This window comes from Astyanax mexicanus, chromosome 9 (genome assembly GCF_023375975.1).
Source record: "Astyanax mexicanus isolate ESR-SI-001 chromosome 9, AstMex3_surface, whole genome shotgun sequence".
NCBI classification, from domain to species: domain Eukaryota; kingdom Metazoa; phylum Chordata; class Actinopteri; order Characiformes; family Acestrorhamphidae; genus Astyanax; species Astyanax mexicanus.
Genome location: NC_064416.1, coordinates 44,525,704 through 44,551,311, shown reverse-complemented (window position 1 = coordinate 44,551,311; position 25,608 = coordinate 44,525,704). Strand labels below are relative to the sequence as shown.

At 36.2% G+C, this 25,608-nt stretch overlaps 1 protein-coding gene across 3 annotated transcripts; it reads right to left on the bottom strand.

The window, feature by feature from the left end:
• Positions 1-479: 479 nt before the first annotated feature.
• On the bottom strand, positions 480-25,174 carry zgc:123258 (PA_hSPPL_like and Peptidase_A22B domain-containing protein). 3 transcript variants are annotated; one of them, XM_022687039.2, is made up of 17 exons: positions 24,903-25,174; positions 22,993-23,103; positions 19,795-19,977; positions 18,527-18,616; positions 18,225-18,358; positions 16,806-16,957; positions 15,704-15,800; positions 14,199-14,300; positions 13,863-13,944; positions 13,318-13,392; positions 12,048-12,104; positions 11,816-11,863; positions 11,509-11,608; positions 10,254-10,334; positions 6,913-7,073; positions 3,892-3,925; positions 480-1,021 (listed from the first exon to the last, which is right to left on the bottom strand). In XM_022687039.2, the coding sequence occupies exons 1-17, from the start codon at positions 24,951-24,953 to the stop codon at positions 981-983; spliced, it is 1,599 nt and encodes a 532-aa protein (XP_022542760.2). In that variant the 5' UTR covers positions 24,954-25,174; the 3' UTR covers positions 480-980. The 3 variants fall into 3 exon arrangements, with proteins under 3 accessions (XP_022542760.2, XP_022542761.2, XP_022542762.2); XM_022687040.2 differs by lacking the exon at positions 3,892-3,925; XM_022687041.2 differs by lacking the exon at positions 11,816-11,863.
• Between the last annotated feature and the right edge of the window lie 434 nt (positions 25,175-25,608).

Below are 25,608 nucleotides of genomic sequence, written 5' to 3'. Positions count from 1 at the left end.
TAACAATAGTTGCTGTTTTTCCTTCATGCTGTGAAGCTCCAGCTCATCACAAATCACCTCAAAATCACCATCTCACTTGATCAGATTTAGATCAGGAGATTAATGTAGAGGATAAACAACATTTTTACTGTTTACTACATACAGTAATTCCACTTGTCCCTTAATAGTTTTTTAATGGTTTTAATATTAATCTACAATTTAGAAAATAAATTAAATAAATAAAATTACTAAATGAGAAGATATGTCCATTGTTTTGACTGGTACTGTATGTTTTATGGTACGGATACACAAAATATGAGAGTAATAAATAATAATGTGGAGTTTGTGTTCTCTCACTTTAAATGTGATGAATAAGGCTTAACATGAGTACGAACGCGTGCACACACACACGTCAAAATAAGCTGGTCCTCTTATAAGCCTCTCTCTGTCAAACACACTCACACACACACACACACACAAAAAAAACATTTACAATTAAGGAAAGGTAAGAATGTTTTTTATTTTCTCCACCTTTAATTTAAGGCATTTTTAGGACAAAGAGAAGTGAAGAACAGTAATTGTATGTATAGAGTTATTGTGGCACATAATGATTATTGATCTTAAAAAGAGAATTTAAGGCTTTTACAGAAATAATGTTTTAATCATTAATCAAAATCACAAAAACTAAACTGTACAGTAAACCCCTAAACAGACCTGTTCTGAGGGGAAGGAGTCAGTCTGGAGAATAAAGTGCGAATGATAATCATCATCATCATCATCATCATCATCATCATAATAATCATTGTTGTTATTAATCAGTTAATCAGCTAATCAGTGTCAGAAAGTTGCTTGAGTGGTACTTTTCCTTAGCTCAAGCACACACACACACATACACACACACACACAAACAGAAACATACACACATTTTAATCATTTTATGTGAATAGATAAAGTCTGGCAATATCAGGATATAAAAAGAAAAAACAAAATCAATTCAAAAATCAGCACTTCCTCACTGTGCTGGAATATGTAGTCTCTCCATCTAAAAGAAAGAAAGATAGACAGAAAGAAACAAACAAAAAATAGCAAAAAAATAGGAAAGAGACAAAGAAACAAAAGCAGAAATGTTATAACAGGCAGATATACAGATAAATTCTACACATTTCACTACTTTATGGTGTTTCTGTAAAGTCTGGCCCATTTAGAAATTTTTTTTATCAGGATTAAAACACGAAACAGACAAAAACATCATTTATCTCCCTCATCTCCTCATGATTAAAATATTTAATATACATGTTTGTATAAAAGCACAGGCAGGTGAGGGTTAAAGGGAGGAGAGGGAGGCTCTCTGTGGTGTTTGATGGCTTTGTGTTACAATGAGAATTCATTCAGTTCTATTAGAACCCAAACCAGCCCGGACCTTCCCTCATCAAACTTCAACATGAAGATGAAGTCCAGCACCTGCTCCCTGCCTCTCACATACACACACACACACACACACACACACAGGCCAATAAAACTAAAATATTAATCTGTAGAAATTAGCCATGTTTCCCCAAAAGCTGCATCGTCAAGAACTCAACAGAAATATTTAATACATTTTCATAACCAAAGCTATATTTTTAAAAGTTTAGAGAGCTGACTATGGTCTATTAATAAACACTAACTTTCTGTCTGTTTTGTAATGGAAATCTGTTTAATTAACTAGTTTAATAAACAGAAAAAATAATAATGGAGTAAAATGGACTTGGGTTGTTTAGATACTTATTAATTGGCTTTGGAAAATGTTATTAGCTGGTTAAAAACTATTTATTTTTTTAGGGTTAGCTATTTTGCTAACACAGCAACTGGAAAGCTTTATTTTATGTGTTTTGCCCGTAAGCTAAATGTTTAAAATAAAAAAAAAATGTCCAGAAAGTGTTTTATATTCTAAAATATTGTTAATTAATTTTTAATTAGAGGTAATTAATTATAAATTATGTTATAGTTCTTGGTCTATTTCGGTTTAATAAGTGTGCAGTGCATAGCATGTTTTATGTGTATATAGCATAGTTGTATGTGTTTAGCACTAAGGCTATATGTTTAAAATAAATTAAAAAAAAGTTCTGAAAGTATTTTATTTTCTTAGACATAGTTAATAATATTTTAGTAGACGAGGAGATCAGTTATAAACAAACATTTTTCTTTAATAATAGATCTATGCTTTTTCAGTGTTGCAATGTTAATTAACATCATTCTATACAGATTTTGCTCTCAAACAGCCTGAAAATGTTTTTTAAAAGCTCAGTTTTAACACTTTACTAACTAAAAAAATGTACTAGCCAACAAAATTTTGAATAAACGTTATAGCTAGCTAGCTAGCTAAGTAGCACGAAACTGTACTGAATGTGACATTTTTAGTTCTAGTTTAGCAACATCTGATCTCAGTTGCAGTGCTAATACCAGCTAAATCTATTCAGAGCTAAACCATCATGGCTGTTTTTTATTTGTTTAAATTTATATAATAATTCATGATATGGTCTGGATTGATGAAAAGGGTGCTTTTGGGGAACAGCGCTGATGTTTAAAGATGTGAGTTTATTCAACTCCAGATATTTCAGATCTGTTGAGGCCCTGTGTGTGTGTATGTATAGAAGGTGAAGCGGATGGTTGCATGCTGTTCGCATCATGATTAACAATGGAAAAGGATAAGAACTCAGTAGAGTGGAGATAGAGAGAAAGAAATGAGAGAGAGAAAGAGAGAGAGAGAGAGAGAGCGAAAAAGATGAATGTGATGAAACAGCAGTGTGTGTTTTACTGCAGAATTAATCTCAGCTTTTAGACCATTTTGCATGAGTCACCAAAATCCTTTCTTAGGTGTGCAATTCCAAAAAAAGAAAATAGGTTTTGTTGCTACAGTCAAATGTTTTAAAACATCCTTATTTTTTTAGTAGTTTATTAGCAGTGCTGTATTGGCTGTATTTTTCTTATGTTATAAATGACTTTATTACTGCAGTTCTTTAGCTGTCAGACCTCTAAAAGAGATTTTTCTCTTTACCGTTAAAACGGAGACTTAGTACAATCATGTTAAGCTAAAGAGCTAATGGCTAAAGCCGTTTCCATGTGGGTCAGCCAGATGTTACTCTTCCTGTTCCATTTTTTACAGTTTCCAAGAGTCTTTTGAAGGTGTTGAAACAGGACTCACTGCTGTCTGGCTTTATATGTAATTTCTCTTAAAAAAAAAAAAAAAAAGTCTACTTTTAATAGTTAGAGTTCTGTGTTTGTGTGTCTTTTTCTAGTTATTATAATGAAAGTGTGAATGTTCCGGCATTGCTTTACTACAGACAAAGGTTTTGTAAAATTAAATTTTTAAAAATCCTTTTTCAAAGCTCAGTTTTTTTCCATTCCTACTTACCAGCTGTAAGCTGATAACCAATGAACTGTTTGCTAACAATCACACTTTTTTTAAAAAATATAATAAAAAATATAATTTACATTACTAAAATGACAGTTTTTAGTTCACTTGTTTTTTCTAAAGGTGCCGGCAGTTTACTGAAAGGTTTTGTGCACTGGATTTTTTTTTTTTTACCATTTCTGGTTATTGACTGGACCTAAATCGCTTAAGTGACAAAAATATATTGAATAAAAAATATGGGGGTGTTCTAAAACTTTTGACCGGTAGTGTATATTAAACACATTTTTAAAAGGTTCTGGAAAAATTCACACCAAGTCACACCATGCTGTTTCATTCTCCTCTGCTGCCCCCTAGCAGTCACCCCCCAGCACTGCCAGAGAGGTGGGAGGTGTACAGTCTGGCAGCTCTGAGACGGGAGAGAAGCTGGAAAGATCAAACAAAACCACAGCGAGCGAATGGAGGACATTTATGGATGGAGCATGTGTAGCAGAGAGGGGGGTTGAGGGACAAAAGCCCACCTGGTAATAAAGGCTCCCGGGACGAATCCAACACCTGATGGAGATCAAGTAATCAGACATGACAGGTATAGAGAGCTGAGCAGTGCTACAGACTAAGTGCACACAAACGTAAAGCCCAACAATTAACACTGTGAAAACCTGAGCTACGATGCTAATGTAGAACACAACTTAAACTTTCCCAATAGACTCTGTGCAGAAGAGGCTGTGATACAGTTGCAAGAAAAAGTACGTAAACTCTTTGGGATTATACTTGGATTTCTGAATAAATTGGTCATTGAATGTGTTCTGATCACAACAATAGACATTTTGCAGGAACACTTAAGACCATCTGTCCTCCAACTGAAGCTCAACAGAGGATGGATGATGCAACAGAACAACGACCCAAAACATAGAAGTAAATCAACAACCGAACGACTTCAACAGAAGAAAATATATTAATACGCCTTCTGGAGAGTCCTGACCTCCTGAACCCAATTGAGATGCTGTGGCATCATGACCTCAAGAGAGAGATTCACACCAGATATCCCATAATATTATAGCTGAACTGAAACAGTTTAGTGAAGAGGAATGATCCAGAATTCCTCCTGACTGTTGTTCAGGTCTGATCTGCAGCTACAGGAAACGTTTAGTTGCTCAAGGAGGATCAACCAGTTATTAAATCCAAAGATTCACATACTTTTTCCTCCTCACTGTGAATATTAACATGTTGTGTTCAATAAAATCATGCAAACATATGTTTTGTTTTGTGTGGTATTATTTTAAGCAGACTGTATTTGTCTATTGTTGTGAGTTAGATGAAGATCAAAACACATTTAATGACCAATTTATGCAGAAATCCAAGTATGTGAAGTCCAACTGTATTTTTCCACCTTGATTTACACAGACTGGTTTATTTTATGCCCAGGTTTTTAATGCGTTAGTTTAGCGAGAATTAAACATGAATATTAGTGCAAGCTTTCAGAACACTGTTTTCAAATTCAGTAGTGAGTTTAATTCTTTCCTGTGGAACCGGGGAGCTTTCATGATAATTCTGCTCTGTTTGGGTGTGTTCAATAATCTGGGCTTGCTCTTATTATTTGCAAAAGCGTTACAAAACTGTACACATCTAATTCATTAAAGTAAAATGTCATGCCTGTAATTCTGCAGTATTTTTTGATAATGGCTTTTAGCCCAAATATCCCAAACACTGTTTCATTAAGCCGACTAGCTTCTTTAGCTATCTAACTCCAGGCTGCTGCGCTTGGATTCATAACCTCAAATGGCTGCCTACACCCTAGAAAGTGCATGAAACAGTTATTACGTAATTGTTGCCCGCCTATGTTCTCTTAAGTAAGAGGAAATTAATAAGTTTGTACGCGACTTGCTTCTGTATTATGTGCACAGAGTCTATCAGGACTGTGAACAAGGGATCTATACTTCTACAGTCAGCACTGTGGACACTTGATCTACATCCCATCGATTAACCCTGTGAAAATGTAGAGATACAAGGCTGATGAACAAGCATAAGACAAGACATAACACCATGTTAACTGGTGGGTATAAGTTACATTATTTTCTGTCCCTGAAGCTCAAACATGACAGCAAACATGTTGGCACTGAGTTAAGGGAAAATATTGCGTTTAATTTCTGTATGAATGATCACCTTAAACAGAAGAGACTGTTTGCTATCACTATGAAAGAACTAAAATTAACAGAGGAGTAACACTGACTTACTGCAAATAAAATCTACTAAAATCACAAACAAGACTTTTTGTGCAGTGTGACTTTATATTTTAAGCTAAGCTCTGTTAGCTAAGTTCTGTAAGTGTAAGCAGCTCAGAGAGGTAACTCGGAAGTTAACCCTTATTTATCTTTTTAAAAACTAATGCTGACTGCATTCTGACTGGGATTCGTGGTCAGTTTAGGGGTGCAACTCTTTAAGTCTACAGTGAGCACCACCTAAAAAAATCCTCCTTAAATGTATCCGCTCAACCAGCAGTTCCATATCAAGCCATAGTTTTAGTCAAGATAATGTTAGCGACTTCCTATTTTTTCTCTTATTCAATGTTACTAGAGTTGCTGGAGTGTATAAACAAGACATTTTAGTCTCATTTTAGTAAATGTACATTTCTGTTTCACCATAAATGCAGCAGCAGTAAAATAAAATCTATCCAAACATGTTTAATACAAATTTAAAGCCTTTTTTAAAGGTTTTTCTGACTCACATTGTGTATATTCTATAATTCTTTGTGTAAACACTCCTATTTAATAATGGTAGGTTGTGTGTTTATCATACAATTACAACATTAGTTCTCTAAATATCTGACATAATTTTTGTAAAATATTTTATATATATATATTAAATAAGTTATAAATAAATAAATATATTTCTCTATAAACCAATTTATAATTAAATTATAATTATAACTAATTGAAAAAATAATAATTAGTTGCAGACCTAGGACTGTTTGTCTTATTGCTCACTGGTGTGTATAGATCAAGGCTCTGGAGTGGAATAAATAAATAAATCTCTCAGAGTAGATCCAGTCTGATAAATGGTGTACCTTTCTGCATTTCAGCCTCAATATAAAATGTTCCTAAACTGCTTCTAAATTAAAGCCTAGTACACCCAAAACCTACAGTTAAAATTTGTAAGAAAATGTAATGGTTTTAATTTATCCATTAAACCGATGTTCAAAAACAAATCTGATGATGTTCTAGGACAGTTAATGATGATGCATTTACAGGTTGCAAGTAATTTGTATTTGTTCCTGGCAAATCATTTTGGAGCCTTGATTCATTGCATATTTATCACATGAAAATTGCTGAACAGAATCATGGTAAAATCCTATAATGCATTAAAGTAACCCCTAAAAATCACAATAATTAAATCATGAAGATTATAAGGATAAGGAGTTATAAGGATAAGATTTACATCCCCACTACGCATGAATTAATGGAAGCAGAAGCATCAAGAGCACAACGGCTCTGCGCGCTTGTTTAACAGACTGTTCTCTGGCCCAATCAGTATGAGTAACTCACCTGGTAGGTGGTCCCTGCCCAGAACTGCCTGAACTCTTTACGGCTGCAGGCGACAACAGCGCTGGTGATCAGAGTGAACGGCACAAGATACAGCAGAGCCGGCTGCCCCATTTTGGACAGCAGCATCACCACAAACGTCACCACCAGGCCTACACAGTACGCTGCACACGCACACAAATCCAAATAGTTACACATAAAACATACATTAAATATTTCTAGAAATATATAATACTTAATTATATATTAAATTATAACCATTATCATCATAGCAGATCAACAATTCACTGCCCAGTTTATGCCACTGGCCTGGGACTAACTGCTCACTCTCTGCTACAGATTACATCTAAGTTTATATGAACTGTTTCCACTGCCGATGTGGCTATTTACCTGAATATATTAGACCTATGTAGATGTATAATGACTTTTTATCATTCATTTATAATATTTAAGATTTATTTATATGACCAAAGGAGGATGGGGTTCCCCTCCCCTTATATATTAGCCTTGATAGTACATGTGATATTACATGTTTACATTCAGAGTCTAGGGTTCTTTCAAAGGTCAAGGTTTAGAACAGTCCAAAATATGTAGGTCTAAATTGACACTAAAAATTGTAGCTTTACAACAGTCAAAGAGATCTAGATCTAAAGTGATGCTAAAGATGCAGCTCTAGACCAGAGGTCTTCCAACTGTGGGGCACACAATCAAATTGCACAAATAAAATTACTTGACCAGAATTTTCAAATATACACTGCTGCAATTTGCATATTACCGTGTGTTTAGGTGGGCCCCAAGTTGTCAAAAAGTGCCAAGTGGCACTTGGGACAAAAAGGTTTAAAGAAACCTCTAGACTGATGCTAATGGTGCAGCTCTAGTCAGACCATACAAATTATCATTGGAATGATGCCAAAAGTGTAGCCATAGACCCAATGAAACATGTTGTTTTGGACACACTGACCATATTTGGACATTTGAGCTAAATTTGAACAGTACAGATAGGTGGAGCTAACATCACTATACAAATAAACCAGATTTATTTTTTTAAATAAGTTGTTTAAAATAAAATGAGAGGAAAGTTAGGACATCCCCACATGTATTACAATTAAAATCAGATGTTGCATTTTTAAACCCTCATTAAAGAGTCTTTCTATTGCCTTTAGATTTATCAAATACTGACGTAAACATACATCCACTCATTCACAACCATCACTACATTCATACCCTAGACATTTTTAAATAGATTTTTATTTTGTATTTAATTAATAATAATAATCTTTTGTTTGAAACTTTAAATCTTGTGTTTCCCTCTTTTTTATGTTGGGCGGTGTGGACGAGCCCATGCAATAACAGAGGACTTTGGAGAAGTCTGTCTCATTTAAAGCTCAGATATTAGTTTTGTTTGATCTTAATTGTTGGAGCGAGTGGATTAAAATGGCAAAACCATAAGAGCTCTCTGAGGCCTTTAGAAAGAAGAGTATAGATGCAGATAAATAAGTCTGAGAGTGGATTTAACAAGATCTCAGACTAGTTCTTAAAAAATGAGCTGTTCCACTGTCTGCTAAATAATTTACATTTAAAGAGTACTTAAAACAACCACCAACAGCAAATTCAGGAAGGAGGAAGTCTTCAATAATTCTACAATGTCATTATGGGACCTTCATGTACAGTAGCTCTCATCACAGCTGATGTCAAGGTACAGGCAGCTACCATTAGAAAGACGCCAAACCAGTTTCATTTTCATGGAAGGTGTGCAAGGAGAAAACCCCTTACATCAGGGCAAGTTAAGACTGCACGATATATTGTTTAAGCATTGTTATCGTGATGTGCGCTACAGCTTAGATAGAGATTTTCCACCACGTTCCTCGGGCCGGGTCGAGTCGGGCTCCAGAAAATAGTCTGACACGTAGGCATCTGTTTTTTAATTATATTTTTATTTTATATAAAGCTCTGGTGTGATAATCACAATGTTGCTAAGTAACCAATTATTATCGTTAATGAAAACAAACCAATTAACTAAAACTGAAAGTGAAAAAACATTTTTAACTTTATAGTTAACTGAATCTAATAAAAACGGTAATTAAAAGGAAAAAAAACGTAACTAACTGGAACTGTATTGTGTGTTTATAAAACTAACTAAAACAAATTAAAATTACTCATAGAATACCACTCGTTTTCGTGTCTGTTTTGACCCGAGCAATTTTACTGGGCACAGTGTTGTGCCGCATGCGCACGCGGAGTCAGATTCGCACAACAGCGCGCACTGAGGAAGCTGCAGAATAGGATAAGAATATGAGCGCGAGGGAGAAAAAAACTTGTTCTGTAGTGAAAAAGGAGAGACATTGGAATAAACACCACACAGATATAAATACCTGTGAGTAACTCATACACCTGAACACCCTACGCGGAAAGATGAACTGATAAATCTCTTTTTCTCTCTCTCTTGTTTTCTCTCTATTTTTCTTCCTCTCTCTCTCTCTCTCTCTCTCTCTCTCCCTCTCTTTTACTCACTTACTCACTTTGGTGAAAATTAGTGAAACCTGTAAAGTTTATTGAGTTTTTGAATTTGTTTGTGTTTCTCAGAGATCTCACTCTAAAAACCAATTAAAACTAACTGAATTGGAGGAGAAAAAGTGAAAACAAAATAAAATTAAACTATAATGAAAATTTCCAGGAGTAAACACCGTCGAAAAAAAGAACAGTTGCAATGTACAATCTTTCTAATATCGTGCAGCCCTAGGGAAAGTCCTCAAGTTTTCCAGTGAACACCTACACAAACATCAAATGTCCAGATAAACCGCAGTAACAGAAGATATGTATGACGCAAACCAAACTTATAATCTGTGCACAAGAACTTTATATCTACCGTGAATCATGGAGCTTGTCTATGAAGGTAATCTGTCTAAAAACTTAAGTGGAGGTGGACCGTGCAACATGACAATGACCCAAACCTTTACAGAAAATCCACCAAGGAAATCTTACTAAGATATTGGGTAGGATGATTTCAAAAATGGGCTATCCATGCAATGGACTGTCCAACTTTCTCTCAATTAATCTCAAAGACAGGTAGATGGTTTTATGAAACATCTAATTGAGGTTATTTAAACCAAAGGGGGAATATTAGCTATTAGGGAATAGGGAGTCCTAACGTATCCACACACGAAATGTAGATTTTTTTTTTAATTGAACCTAAAACTTATGTATAAAAATATTTTTCTTTTATTTGTTTAGTTTTATAAGCTCCATCTCTCAATACTGTTGAAAACTGTACGGAAAGGTGAAAAGGTGAGAGATGTATTTCTTAATGAATGCAGAAGCTACAGCTGTACAGTTTGATACAGTACCAATGGTGCAGGAGATGAAGTAGATTCTGTTGGAGCTGTTGATCCACATGTCAAACCTGTGGCAGTATGCCACCAACAGACCTGCAAAAAAACAATGCAGGGGTCAGTCAGGGATGCTGAAAGACAAACACACCCTTTTACAGTGCTTGATAAAGATTCTGAATCATCTAGCTTTAAAGAAAGAAAAAAGCACATTAATAGAAGCAGCCTTTACTGAAATACTACTTATAACTTCAGCCTAGGGCTGGAGGAAAAAACTAATCGATATCACAATATATTTCTTAATTTCAGTCAATACAATACGACACCAATACAGATATAAACAGTATAAAAGCTACCACTCTTGGTGTATAAATTCACGCACTGAAAAAGCTGGGTGATATGATTAAAACTTAACATCACAATATTTAAAGACATTTTCATATTTTGACACAGACAAAATGCATAAGCAGTGGAAGATTCTGCTATTTAAATTCTATTTTATTTTATGCATTTATTTTTTACTGCACATCATCCAATTGAACAGGATTTGTTCCCCTTTGTAATGAAATTAACAGTTGTTAATTTGATATGATATAAAATAATATTGTGCTATTATTTTAAGGACATATTGCCCACCCCTTGTTTCCAGTATGAGTGAATGCACTGTGATCTGATTTTTGTGGCCCAGCTTTGATCATTATTTAGATGAATCATTATTTTAACATTCATTACTCTGATGAAGCTGAAGCTGAGTGTTGAAAATAAATTTATACCACAGTTAGTTCTGACCCTGCAAGGTGATTGGCTGAGAAGAATTCTATGAGTGCTGTTGTCAGCCAGTAATGCACTGTAACGCCACACACAGGTAACCTAGCAACAATGCAGCGCTTACAAGCCAAACAGCGCAGCTACAAACAGAACAGCAATAAAACTGTTTTAACTCACAGAATTTGTATAACCAAACAGATCGTATTTTCTCCTCCTCTTTAACTCAAAATCTTTCAATAAACAGCGATAATGAAACTGTGGTATAATCGCAATAATACACTCGAGGTTTGTGCTATAAAGTGTAATATTGTTACGATGCCGCAGGCTGAGTGCCGTAGATCAGCACAGCAGTGCCAATGTTACATGTTACACCACTCCCTCTCTTGTATTATTGCTTAATTATACGTAACCTCCGCAAAACCACCAGCTCATGGCAGAACATTAGAATAAACATGTGCACTACTGTTTGTGTTCTGTCTCTGTCTGGGTGGAAAGAGTGCCTCACCTGGAACAATGATGTCACCATAGCCCAGGATGGAGAACTGCATGCCACACAGGTTCTGTGCCCAGGCTGAAAAGCGTGGGACACGCATCACCACGGGCAACTGAAACACACAGACAGACATATAACTATTCTACACAATGTTACCTCTAAATGTCAAAAGGAGGCCATTTGTTAGTGGATTAGTGAAACAGGGTTTAATTCAGTGCTAACAGCACCAAAGAAAAGCACTATCTATATAGTTAAGAGAGTATACATGTGTGTATGCGTGCGTGCGTGCGTGCGTGAGCCCAGACGGAGCAAGCCTTACTTTCTCGTATGCCGGCGAGGGGTCGGCAGAGACCTCCACCACATCACCCTACAACAAGGAGCCCAAACACACAAGCACACACACACACACACACACACACACACACACACATACACATACACATACACATACACACACACACAGACACAGCCCAGATGGTTAATGACTGTTACGTTGCAAGTTCTCTCACACACTCAAGTGCACATATAAACACGCACACACACACATTTACCTTCTCTCCTCCAGCACCAGGTCCAAGTGCTACCTGCACCATGATGCTCTCTCCATTCTGAAACACAAACAAGCACGTTTTATCTATTATAACTATTCAAACCCAGAAAATTACTGCTCATGCAGTTTTTTGAGTTTTTTGCTTAGTATTTGTTTATTGTTGTGTATTTTACAGCCGTTAAATATCAGTATTCATCTTATCTGCTGTCACTAGTGCTGGGCAGTTATGTAAAAAATAAATAAATACACAAAACTGATTTCTAACCGACGATGGAAATTACCACTGTAACCCAGACAGTTATTTTAATGTTTTTATCTTCTTTTTAACATATTTCCACATGTCACGAGTCACGTGGCCCTCCCTATCTAATCTTCAACAGGGAAGCAATATAAAGGAGAACTAAAAGAAGAACTGAGCAGCAACTAGAGCAGCTTGAAACAAAGAAAAGACTGTATCTAAAATGCAATAAAATATTGGGTTGTGTGTGTGTGTATATATATATATATATATATATATATATATATATATATATATATATATATATATATATATATATATATATATATATATATATATAGAGCGAGAGAGAGAGAGAGAGAGAGAGATGAGAAATGGCTAAAATAACAAAAAAAGATGCAGAGCTTTCAGATTTTTCAGATCTCAAAAAATACAAAGAAAACAAGTTCATATTCATAAAGTTTTAAGAGTTCAGAAATCAATATTTGGTGGAATAACCCTGTTCAGCTGGTGATCATCCATCTTCCTCTTGATTATATTCCAGAGGTTTTTACTTTGGGAAAAATCAAAGAAAGTCATAATTTTTCAGTGATCTCTTTTTTTCCCCGAGCTGTAGAACCTTGTTTTATTCTTCAGAATTCAGATTGACCATTGCAAATGAGCTCTGTTTTGACTGGCTGTATAATTATTCATTTAAAAACAAGCTGAAACTTGAACACCCCTAAAAAAAATAAATGGGCACAGAAAAACAGTTCAATCAATGTGCTGTTTTGGCAGCTCAGTTTGTATTTGTATTGTTTACAGAATAAACACTACATTGTACTTTTATTAGTGATTATACATTACTTTAACCTTCATTAAAAAAAAGGTGAATGTAGTTTACCATGATATAGAATCTGATTACCTCTATGGGTTATTTGTTATTTTTGTTGATTTTTTTTGAGTATTTACGTATGTACAATGATATCTATGCCACAGAGTCATTTTATTAATGTAAAATGAAAAAACATTATTCTAATTCTGAAACACTCACAGGTGTAAAGAAGGGAGTGATGAAGACGAAGAAAACATCATAAACCAGCAGGAGACAGAGCAGGATCACACAGATCTACAGGAAAAAACAATAACCACATTATTACAGACACTACAATAACACCATCACCACAGTGCTACACCTCACTGAACTCCAATTTCTTCCTCGAGTCTTTTAACCTGTAAAAACTGAACACACTGCAAATTCCTACAGAACCACAGTCATAATTTAAAAACTGCACACACACACCTGATTCATATATTCAGATTAAAAACACAGCGTACAAATACATACACTGAAGATTCATAGTGGATTCAAATCACAGTGAAAAAACTAAACCCACTGCAGAATTATAATCGATAAAAGTCAGAGTAAACTTTTACACACTGCATATTCACACTGGATAAAAACTACAGTGTAAAAACTACAAAAATCTTGTCACCTGCTCACCTGAACTACAGACAAACCTAAAAGCAGTTTTATTTACTACAGTTAGCTTCAATCATCCATCACCAATCGTTAAAATCATTCAAAACAAACAGCACCTTGTAGTTGGAAAGAGTGATGGTCTTCATGAAGTTCAGGCAGAAGGCAACACCCAACAGATCCTGCAGGATCCAGATCCACCTAAACACACATAAAGTTTTACTTGCCAACTTAAATTATGGCCTTAGACACTCTCACACACACACACACACACACACACATACACACTCGGACGCAGACACACATAATAATGATTTCTAGTGTGCTTTAGCCTCTAGGCTAGACCACATCCTGCCCACAAACTCTCTTACACGCGTACACACACCCCTCAGACCTAACACCGAGCATGCATGGGTGTGTGTGAGAGAGAAAGTGTGCGCATGTCCACATGGTACCTGTCCTCATTGCGGTAGACACCCCACACCACCGCCAGAGTGATACACACAGCAGCCAACAGCAGCGACCTCAAGGAACAGCTCCGCTCTCCACAGGACACACTAAAGGAGAAACACACACAAACACACACACACACACACACACACACACAAAAGGTTATAGAAAATATAATAATCATCTTTTAAAGGTAGTCCAACACTATCCATAAAACACTCAATGCAGCCTTTGCAGTGTTAAATCACCTTACAGAGTCTTTAACTTTCCCTTTGACAGAACCTAAAACTTGCAAATACTTTTTGTAGCTTGAAGTTTTTTTCCTAACTCTTCTTTGCGGTGTAGCCCATGGTTGTTTTGAGGTCTAGTTGTCCATTTTCAAACCAAGATAATTGTATATTTGCATCCAGGATTTGCTAGGATTTTGCATAATCCTTTCTTGTCCACACAAGTGCAATATTGCAATTTTTATGACGGCTAAAGAACGCTGTTAGACTTGTGATAGGGATATGTGAGTGAGGTCTCTGGCATTAAATGTGGATATGTGGATTGCTGTCAGAGTGAATTGTCTTTAGCACAGCTAATTCTAGCCAGATGTTGCTTGGTCATGATTGTTACCACTTGCTGGGCTGTGCACTGTGGGTGAAAACAATGCCTTCTGTGACACTATACTGGTACACGTGACACTGTGGATGGAGAAATGTTAAATGCCCACACATCTTCAGAAATGTAATGTTCCATCATGACCTCTGATTATGTGCATTTTAGAGCATTATAATGCACTTTGTGTTAATGCAATCAATAATAATTATGGGTGTCAACGTTAAAGCGTTAACGCGCGTTGTTAATTTGTAATCAGTAACGCGTGACTTTTTTTTAACGCAAGTTAATTAAGGCACCATGTTTGACTCCTACTTACGCTGTAATCTGCCCCGCCCAACGCACTGATCTGTTTTTTGGCTGAACGACTGAACAGCGCTCTCATACAGTGTCTCCAGCAGTTACACTCCGGTTCAGACTTCCAGCTCAGACCCGGTTAGAGCTCTCTCTTTTTCTCTCTTACTTATACACGCGCGCACACATGCACAGACCCACACTGCACTGCACTGCTCCTTATCTCTGATATTTTTTAAATATTCAAATTAAGTTCGATTTCAGAAATCCTCACAACCAATTTTACAGTCCAATTTATCATGCATTCTTTATTCCAGCACCTTGCGTTGATTTTTATCTCCTCTCAAACATACAAGTATACCATTATTTTAATTGACACCACTAATATACATATAATTGCATTTTACATTTCTTACATTCATTCTTTTATGTACATTTAAATATCCACTATAATAATTTACGTCTGAAGAAAAAGAAATGCAATTAATCGCAGTTAATCACAGAATTTTGTTGTGATTAATTGCATTACATTTTTTAATCGATTGACACCACAATAATAATATAACTCATTAATTGCAAAAATGCATTGTATCTCCTCTAGTAAGTGTGCTTTTACCTTAGTTTGCCGCAACCGATTGCGTTCATGAGGGCATCAAGGCAGCTGTAGAGTGCTGTAGCCGAGGCCAGGCAAAATATGACGACGATCACATACACTGCAGAACACAAACACAAATACACCAGTTATAATCAAACCTCTCCACTGTTATATCTTAGGCTTGTTTTTATTGCGTCTGTCACTATTCCCCCCTTTTTTCAGGTGGATTACACAACTGATTGTCTTACTGGGCTTGGGCTTTAAGAGGCTTTTTTTTGTTCCTGTAATATTTTTTTTAGCCTACATGCAGATATTTGTATAATACTTGTTTTTCTGGAATGGCACTTTCGTGTTTTTTTTCCTTTATTGCATTAATTGCATTAAATCGTGTTCCTATGGTTATTTCTAGAGTTAAAGAAATCTCAAAAAAAGCATTTTCTATAATGGCGCTTAAAAATGACAATATTATCATTTATCGCAATAATTTCTGGGACAATATATCATCCTGAAAATGTTGTTATTGTGACAGCCCTATTCATTTCTTTCTTTTCCATATATATTAGTGACATAATGCCAATGCAAATACAGAACATTCAATAAATATAATTTTAATATAATATAATTTATAATATTTTCTCCGTTCTGATCTGATGGCTGAGCAGGCAGTCTCCCTATCATGTTGTTGAATCTTACCCCTGAGATAAGTAACACACATCATTACTGAGCAAAATTTAAGAGGAACACCAAAGACAAACAATCCTCTGAAGTTGTCTGCCTTGTAATCAGTATCATAGCCAGGTTATGATTTCTCTCTGAATTAAATTAAAAGTGTTTTAAAAATTCTTAAAACCCACGTAGTTCAACGTGTCCTAACTCCACACATTTGTTATTCTTCTCTTCTAATATGCTAAGAAGATGGAAGACCTGCAGTTACTAAGGTTGCATACACTGTTTAATGAAATCATCATGAAAAACTGAATTTATCTTTTGTTTTTATTAAATAGATAAGTAAAACTGCACTTCATTGATTTTAGAATATATATATATATCCACTTCTTCTATAGGACAATACAACTGACATTAAAGTGCATAGTTAACCAATCAGAAAGCAGAGATCACTCACCAAGCCACTTATAAAAAAAGTACATGAGCACGAGCATCCCACACATCAGCACTACGAATAGCAGCACCTTCAGCGGAGAGTACAGTGACAGATCACCACTGTCGGCTCTCTCTTCACCTCCAGACAGAACCGGTCCAGCGTTCAGCTTCTCTCTGAAAGCGCACACACACAAAATACATTTTTTTCACAATGTTCAGTAAGGTAACAATGTGCAACCATATTGTAAGCTGATGTGGGGCAGCGGTGTAGCTTAGTGGTTAGAGGACCAGAATAGGGATGTCACGGTGTGTGTCAGTGTATAGAGGCCACATTCCACCTTATTGTCCAACACAAGTTGTGTAAATATGGTTGTTTTATCTCATCTTGTTGTACAGTCTCTCATTAGGGTGATTATATATTAATAACACTCTAAATGTAGGTATTGTGATATAAACTGAGGAGGAGGAGCTACAGTCTCTCATTAAGGTGAATAAATATTAATTACACTCTAAATGTAGGTATTGTGAAATAAACTGAAGAGGAGGAGCTACAGTCTCTCATTAGGGTGAATATATATATATATATATATATATATATATATATATATATATATATATATATATATATATATATATATATATATATATATATATATATATATATATATTAATTACACTCTAAATGTAGGTATTGTCATATAAACTGAAGAGGAGGAGCTACAGTCTCTCATTAGGGTGAATATATATATATATATATATATATATATATATATTAATTACACTCTAAATGTAGGTATTGTCATATAAACTGAAGAGGAGGAGCTACAGTCTCTCATTAGGGTGAATATATATATATATATATATATATATATATATATATATATATATATATATATATATATATATATATATATATATATATATATATATATATTAATTACACTCTAAATGTAGGTATTGTCATATAAACTGAAGAGGAAGAGCTACAGTCTCTCATTAGGGTGAATATATATATTTTAATGACACTCTAAATGTAGGTATTGTGATTTAAACTGAAGAGGAGGAGCTACAGTCTCTCATTAGGGTGAATATATATATATATATATATATATATATATATATATATATATATATATATATATATATATATATATATTAATAGAAGATGGATGATCACAAGCCATCAAACCAAACTGAACTGCTTGAATTTCTGCACCAGGAGTAAAGCAGCATAAAGTTATCCAAAAGCAGGAGAACATGCAAAGATGCATGAAAACTGTAATTAAATAACAGGGTTATTCCAAATATTAATTTCTGAACTGAGGTGGACTCTTAATTTTTTCTTTAAATGTGGGTATTGTGAAAACTGATGTTATCACCATGTTAATGCTGAGAATAGGAGTGTCCATTCGAACTTTGATCATTGTGTGAGGTCACTAACCTCTCCGCAGCTCCACTCCAGAACCCGCCCATGCCTACGGTGAAGACTGCCAGGGCGAGCATGACTAGGATACTCACATCAAATGCAGGTATGGGTGGAGCATAGAGCTGCACCTCCGCCTTCTCTGGAAACACCTGTTACACACACAGAGGGGTGCTAAGATTTTATCTATATGACTATATATATTTATCTGTATGATTATTACATCACTGTACATAATCAGTGTATAGATAGTTGCAAAATTTTAAGTTTTTTCTAAAAATACTGTGGTCTCCACCCAGGAATGTCCCAATCATTTTTACCTTGTAGATATCAGCGAAGTCGCGGTATCTCATCAGAGCTAGAGGAATGTTAACTTTTTCAATTTCTGTGTCGTTGGCTAATCGACTCACCTGGAAAAAAGAGCTTTTCTTTAGCATGAATCCAACAGAAAGGGGAGAACAAAACATACATAGGATGCACTTTCTGTATCATTCACTATATGGACATAAGTACTGGGACAACGGGATAAAAGCAGATTATCTTTTACAAACGTCGCTTCTCTCTAGACTAATCTACTTATCTATGTGAATATTTTATTGCATTTAGCAACAATAAGTTCAGGTTGTTGGACCCCTAACTTCTTAACCCAAACCCAAAGTTTTGAACGAAGTATCATAATTCCAGAGAACACAGTTCCAATACTTCACAGCCCAATTTTACCCATAAACCATAAAGTGAACAAAAAAAAATGACAAACAGATTTTTTTTCAGCCTCGAACACACCCAAACAGACAAACATGGGGCCACACAAGCGACTTGTCATCTGCCAGTGTTAACGCAGGTTAATGCACTAATTAACACCTAGCATTAGACATGGTGCCAATAGATACATGTTAATCTGTCTCAGAGAGTTCCATTCTTTGGCAATATTTCTTAACAGGTACTAGACAAGCCCTGTGTGTGTTTTTATGTGTTTATGTTGGAAAGACTCATATAACAAAGACCTGTATTCAGAAAATTGTGTGTTTGTATTGATTTACATAACAAAAAAATAATAATTTCAATTTTTTTCCCATTTTCTCCCCAATTTACACAGCCAATTACCAAACCCACTCATTAGAACTTCCCCTATCACTAGTGATGCCCCAACACACCAGGAGGGTGAAGACTATGCTTCCTCTGATACATGTGAAGTCAGCCACCGCTTCTTTTCAAGCTGCTGCTGATGCAGCATTACCGAGCAGCATCACAGCGAGCTTGGAGGAAAGCGCAGCGGCTCGGTTCCAATACATCAGCTCACAGACACCCTGTGCTGCGGACATCACCCTAGGAGTGATGTGGGGAGAGAGCGCCATCTACCCACCCGGAGGGAGCAGGGCCAATTCTGCTCCCTCTGATCGCTGGCAGCTTGATGGCAAAGCTGCATAAGCGGGGTGCGAACCTGCGACCTCCTGCTCATAATCGCTTTAGACCGCTGGACCACTCGGCGCCTACATAACATTTTTTAATGGCAGTTACAGCTTCCCTCTCAGTCTGGTACAGTTAACATCCAAATAACATCCACACACTTTTCCCAAAAATCACTTACCATGGCGTCCTTGACGGCAATGAGCAGTACAGCCGCTCCGAGTTTCTGAGCCACCTGAGCTTTCTGGCTGAAGGTACAATTTCCTTTCATTACAGCCACAGCTTTACCAACCAGAGACCCCGGTGTCACCCCGCTCTCATCACACAGCACACTGTGGGTCATATTCACCAGCTCATACCTCACCTGAAAACATGCAAAAAAACATTCACACACACAATCTGAAATAAGAAACTGGAAACAAAAAAAATGAATTAAGTAAATCACTTGACCGAGAACATAGGTGCCTAAACTCTCACTTTCAACTCATAGCAGGCCCCCTCAAGAATAATTTTACAGTTGTTTGCCCACTTGTTTATTTATTTTTGGCTCTAAAAAAAACAGTCTTCCTATTGTCCACCGGCCACCAAACTGCTTAATGAACTATTTGTCATCCTTCATCCCTCATTCTTCTTATTCACTTACTTTTATTTTCCTATGGCTCTAATCAGCAGACATTCTGACCTGCCACTCATCTGTCATTTTCTCATACCTCCTTGCACACTTTCCACAACATATTGGCTATTTATGGCATCAACAATGTTCGTGACTTGAGCATCATAGACTTAAATCTTTCTTCATATAAAGGACTTTCATAAAATTAAGTATTTTAGCTGGTGAATTGTTTTTTCAAACAGTTCTTTCATATTTGTAACCCTATAAACGTTATTTCTGGTGTTTAAAAGTGCAGGGCAGTCTAATAAGATGTTTTTACTAGTTTGAGGAGTATCACTGAATTGGCAGGCCAGAGCCTGTTCACTAACTAGAAGGTGGCGGTGGGTAGGAGCAGCATGTCTGATTCGGCACCTTGTCATGATTGTCTGATATTGTCTATTAAGGAATTCCATATTGCATTTAACATTAATCATGGGGGATATTTTACTTCAGATGGCAAATACAATAATTTGAAAACAACTGTAGCAAGAGCCACCTGGAGGTCCTGTGAAGACATTTTAGAATTGTTGGAAATCATGTTGGTAGTTGTTCTAAACGGTTCTATTTGTTCTGAGAACAAATTATACCTAAAGGAAATTTCTTCAGTTTTATTTGTTAAGTTATACAACCCCTGGCAAAAAGTATGGAATCACCAGTCTTGGATGAGCACTCCTTCAGACATTTCATTCTGTAAAACAAACTCTGATCAAAAACATGATACAATAATAAGGTCATTCCAAAGTGCAACTTGTTGGCTTTCAGGAACACTCAAAGAAATGAAGAAAAAACATTGTGGAAGTCAGTGAATGTTACTTTTATTGACCAACCACAGGGAAAAAAATATGGAATCACTCAAATTGAAGGTAGAAAATAAGGACACACCCAGTCAATTTCCTTTCCCTAAATGGACACCTGCCTCAGATTAGATCTGCTCGTTAGTCTGCAGTTAAAAACACCTGCAGTCATGACACCTTGGAGGGCTGCTGGACGAATTAGAGTGGCAAGAACCATGGCTCCAACAAGAGAAATGTCTCTTGAAACAAAAGAGAGGATTGTGAAACTTCTTGAAGAAGGTAACTCTTCACGCATGGTTGCTAAAGATGTGGGCTGTTCACAGTCAGCTGTATCCAAGATATGGACCAAATAAAAACAGCATGGAATGGTTGTTAAAGCCAAGCGTACTGGTAGACCGAGAAAGACATCAAAGCGTCAAGACAAGCAACTTAAGGCCATTTGTCTTGAAAACCGAAAAAGTACAACTAAACAGATGAAGCATAAATGGGAAGAAGCTGGAGCCAATGTATGTGACCGAACCGTAAGAAATCGCCTAAAGGAAATGGGATTTCAATACAGGAAAGCTAAAAGAAAACCATCATTGACACCTAAACATAAAAGAACAAGACTGCAGTGGGCTAAGGAGAGGCAATCATGGACTGTGGATGACTGGATGAAAGTTATCTTCAGTGATGAGTCAAGAATCTGCATTGGACAAGGTGATGATGCTGGAACTTTTGTTTGGTGCCGTTCCAGTGAGATTTATGAAGAGGCCTGCCTGAAGAAAACAACCAAATTTCCACAGTCCTTGATGATATGGGGCTGCATGTCAGGCAAAGGCACTGGGGAGATGACTGTGGTTAATTCTTCTATCAATGCACAAGTTTACATTGACATTTTGGACAGTTTTCTCATCCCTTCAATTGAACAGATGTTTGGAGATAATTAAATAATTTTCCAAGATGACAATGCATCGTGCCATAGGGCAAAAACAGTGAAGGCATTCCTTGGAGAAAGACACATTCAGTCGATGTCATGGCCTGCAAATAGTCCAGATCTCAACCCAATTGAAAACCTGTGGTGGAAATTGAAAAAAATGGTCCACAAGAAGGCTCTGACCTGCAAAGCTGATCTGGCAACTGCTATCAAAGAGAGTTGGCACCAAATTGATGCAGAATACTGTTTGTCACTCATCAAGTCCATGCCTCAGAGACTGAAAGCCGTTATAAAAGCCAAAGGTGGTGCAACTAAATACTAGTGATGTATTTTGAATCATCTTTTGTTTATCTGTTTTTCATGATTCCATACTTTTTTCCTCAGAATTGAGTGATTCCATATTTTTTTCCCTGTGGTTGGTCAATAAAAGTAACATTCACTGACTTCCACAATGTTTTTTCTTCATTTCTTTGAGTGTTCCTGAAAGCCAACAAGTTGCACTTTGGAATGACCTTATTATTGTATCATGTTTTTGATCAGAGTTTGTTTTACAGAATGAAATGTCTGAAGGAGTGCTCATCCAAGACTGGTGATTCCATACTTTTTGCCAGGGGTTGTATTAGCTTTAGGTCTGCAAAACATATAGTTTCAGCATCATCATTACAATGTTAACACGTGCAATTGTCACAATTAAAGACATGTTTTGTGCAATATCAAACTACATGTTGTAAGCTGCTTTGTTGTTTGCTTTTTTTTCTTGATGCAAAAACACATTCATACTGTTAATACCATTTATGCTACTCCAAACATTGATAAACAGATTGCATTATTAATCTATTTTTTTAATGATTAATGTTTCCTCTTTTTTTTAATATCACAATATATTTCTTTTATCTGAATTACATATATAAGACCTGAACAATGAGAGCAGTGATCTGCACTTTTTGCATATTTCCACATTTAGGCACTAACTCTTTCATAGTGTTGGGACTAAACTAAGAGGCTTAATTCACTTACAGCATTGCTGAGAGAGTCAGAGATGTTAGACCATGAGGAGTTGTAAACGAGACAGTACTCTTTAATAAGAGACCCATTTGAAACATGCAGCACTGCCTCTTGGCACTCGCCCTGAAACAACAAAGTTAAACAACAAATACATGATGAGCTTTTGTTTAAAACAACTTTGTATTGATAGAAGTGGTGTCAATTGATTGCTAAAAAATAAAAAATTACAACAATATTATATAACTAACTTCCAATAATCGCACTTGTTCTTCTTAAGATGCATTTTTTATAGTGAATATTAAAATGTAAATGAAAGAATGAATGTAAAGAATGTAATATATTAAAATATAACATTATATTTTTAATAGTGGTGTTAATTAGAATACTAGTACATATTTGTAAGTTTGAGGGGAGATAAAGCCAGTGTGGGGCGCTGGAATAAAGAATGCAGAATAAAGAACACTTTGCACACTTCAGCTGGATTTTCTCAGTCAGATTTATGAGGTAGAGTGGCCTGGATTTCAGGCTTTCAGTTAACAGCTGTGCTGAACTTGTCAAGAGTTACTTGAATTTCCTGGGTCTTAAAGTGTTTGAGAGCATCAGTTGTAAAGTTGTGAAGAGGTAGAGTTACAGGTGAATAGAATACAGTGAATAGCTCTATTTGAGTAATGTTCTAATCCAGATTATGGCAAGAACTACTCAACTAAGCAAAGAAAAAATATTTTAGGAAATAAAGGTCAGTCAATCCAAAATATTTTAAGAACTTTGAAAGTATCCTCAAGTGAAGATGCAAAGAACATCAAAAATGTTATGATGAAACTGGCTCTCATCAGGACAACTCCAGGAAAGGAAGAGCGAGAGTTTCCTCTGTTGCACAGAATAAGTTCATCAGAGTTAACAGACTCAGAAACCATAAGTATTCTGGATTGTTTAACACTTTTAAGTTACTACATTATTCCTTATGTGTTCCTTCATAGTCTGGATGACTAAAGTATTAATTTACAATGTAAGAAAAGACATAAAAAGAAAGAAAACACACTGAATGAGAAGAGAGGAGGTGTGTCCAAAATTGTTTTTGACAGGTGCTGTATGTTTAAAGAAAAGAACTTATCAGTTCTTGCAACTTAACTCTTTGGTTGGTCTTATATTTTAAGAACTCTTTAGACAGCTAACAATACTAAAAGCCTGTTTAGGCATCCATATGATTTTCAAAACTGACACCGTTTATTATAGGACTGCTGCTTAAAAAAATAACAATACGAGATATAAATATTAACTTTAAGAGACAACTATGTCTCTTAACGTTATATAACCTAACTAGTTAACTAGCTACTTTATTGTGAGAATAATCTGGTTTTAACAGCTACAAAATCTTAATTATTTTAGTTATCCGGATATCTACAACTGCCTGGGAACAGGACATTTTCCCGCTGTCCCACTGGAGAGCTAAGATTAACCAGTTTTCTGAGAAAACCTCCTCTAAATTCCCCTTTTTCCATCCTTCCTCAGCACAGTTTCACTTTACTGCAGGTTAACAGCTGCTGGAAATCCCCACAGTTCAGCTTCCTCAAAATAACTAACTTGAGTGTACTTGTGATATACTGTATTTTACAACTGTATTTTACCACATATAACACACAAGTTCTAACACTTATAATAAAGCAGATACAAGTCTTATTTTATCTTCTGTGTCATAATAAAGTCGAAAACACTTAGTAAACGGAGCTGTTATGGTTCTGTAACCGGTCAGGCAACTCGCACAGCTGTGCTAAGCTAAACTAGGAGGCTAGGCTAAGCTAAGATAAGATAACCTAGGAGACTATGCTAAGCTAACGTCAACTAGGAGGCTAGGCTAAGCTAACGTAAACTAGGAAGCTAAGCTAGGCTAATGTAAGCTAATGTAACTTTAGCTGTTTTCCCACCTGGTAACACAGGAGACCCGCGGCCAGAATTATCCATATTTTCGCTGTCATGTCGGAAACATCTGCTTGAACAGGAGTGTATAGTATAAGAAAGCTCGTTGTTTAACGGTCTGAACTACTACAGCACTTCTGGTTTCTGTTTATCAGCGAGTGTTGGCATGTTTTGAGTCGCTAAGTGAAGTTCCTGTTCCGCAGCGCCTCCATCACATGAGCTGCGGCGGCGTTGCTCCTTAGTGGATCAGTAGTGTGTGTGTGTTTTTGAGGATACTGACTGCAGCCTGCAGGAAGGCGGAGTTGGACGTCCAGTGCGTCATGCCGTCCAGTCCCGCCCACTTTGTCAGCATCATGTCTTAGCTCCGCCTCTGAACGGAAGTAAACAATGTACAGGGCAGTTAGCGGACTTAAAATATAATGTGCCGTGTCGTCCGGCTTAAATACTGTGTATACTCTACAACAGGCATGTCAAACTCAGTTTGGCTCTGGGGCCGGATCCAGACTTTCTGTTCTCAGGTGGGCCGGATCAGTAAAAGAATGTCAACTCCAAATATTTAGCTTTGTTTTTCAGTACTATGCTTTATTATTCAGCCTACATTTTTAGCCTACCCTACATATTATAATCATGGATGAAAAGGGATCTTTTCTAAGCACAACACATTTATTCATAAAACAATGGAAATGATTTTCATGTTTGGCGGTGAATGTGTTA

Coding starts and splice junctions, on each gene's coding strand:
- zgc:123258 (XM_022687039.2), bottom strand. CDS start 24,953: ATGACAGCGAAAATATGGATAATTCTGGCCGCGGGTCTCCTGTGTTAC. Junction 16,958..18,224: donor TGGAGTGGAGCTGCGGAGAG/GTTAGTGACCTC, acceptor GTGCGCTTTCAG/AGAGAAGCTGAACGCTGGAC. Junction 11,864..12,047: donor CTGGTGCTGGAGGAGAGAAG/GTAAATGTGTGT, acceptor TCCTTGTTGTAG/GGTGATGTGGTGGAGGTCTC.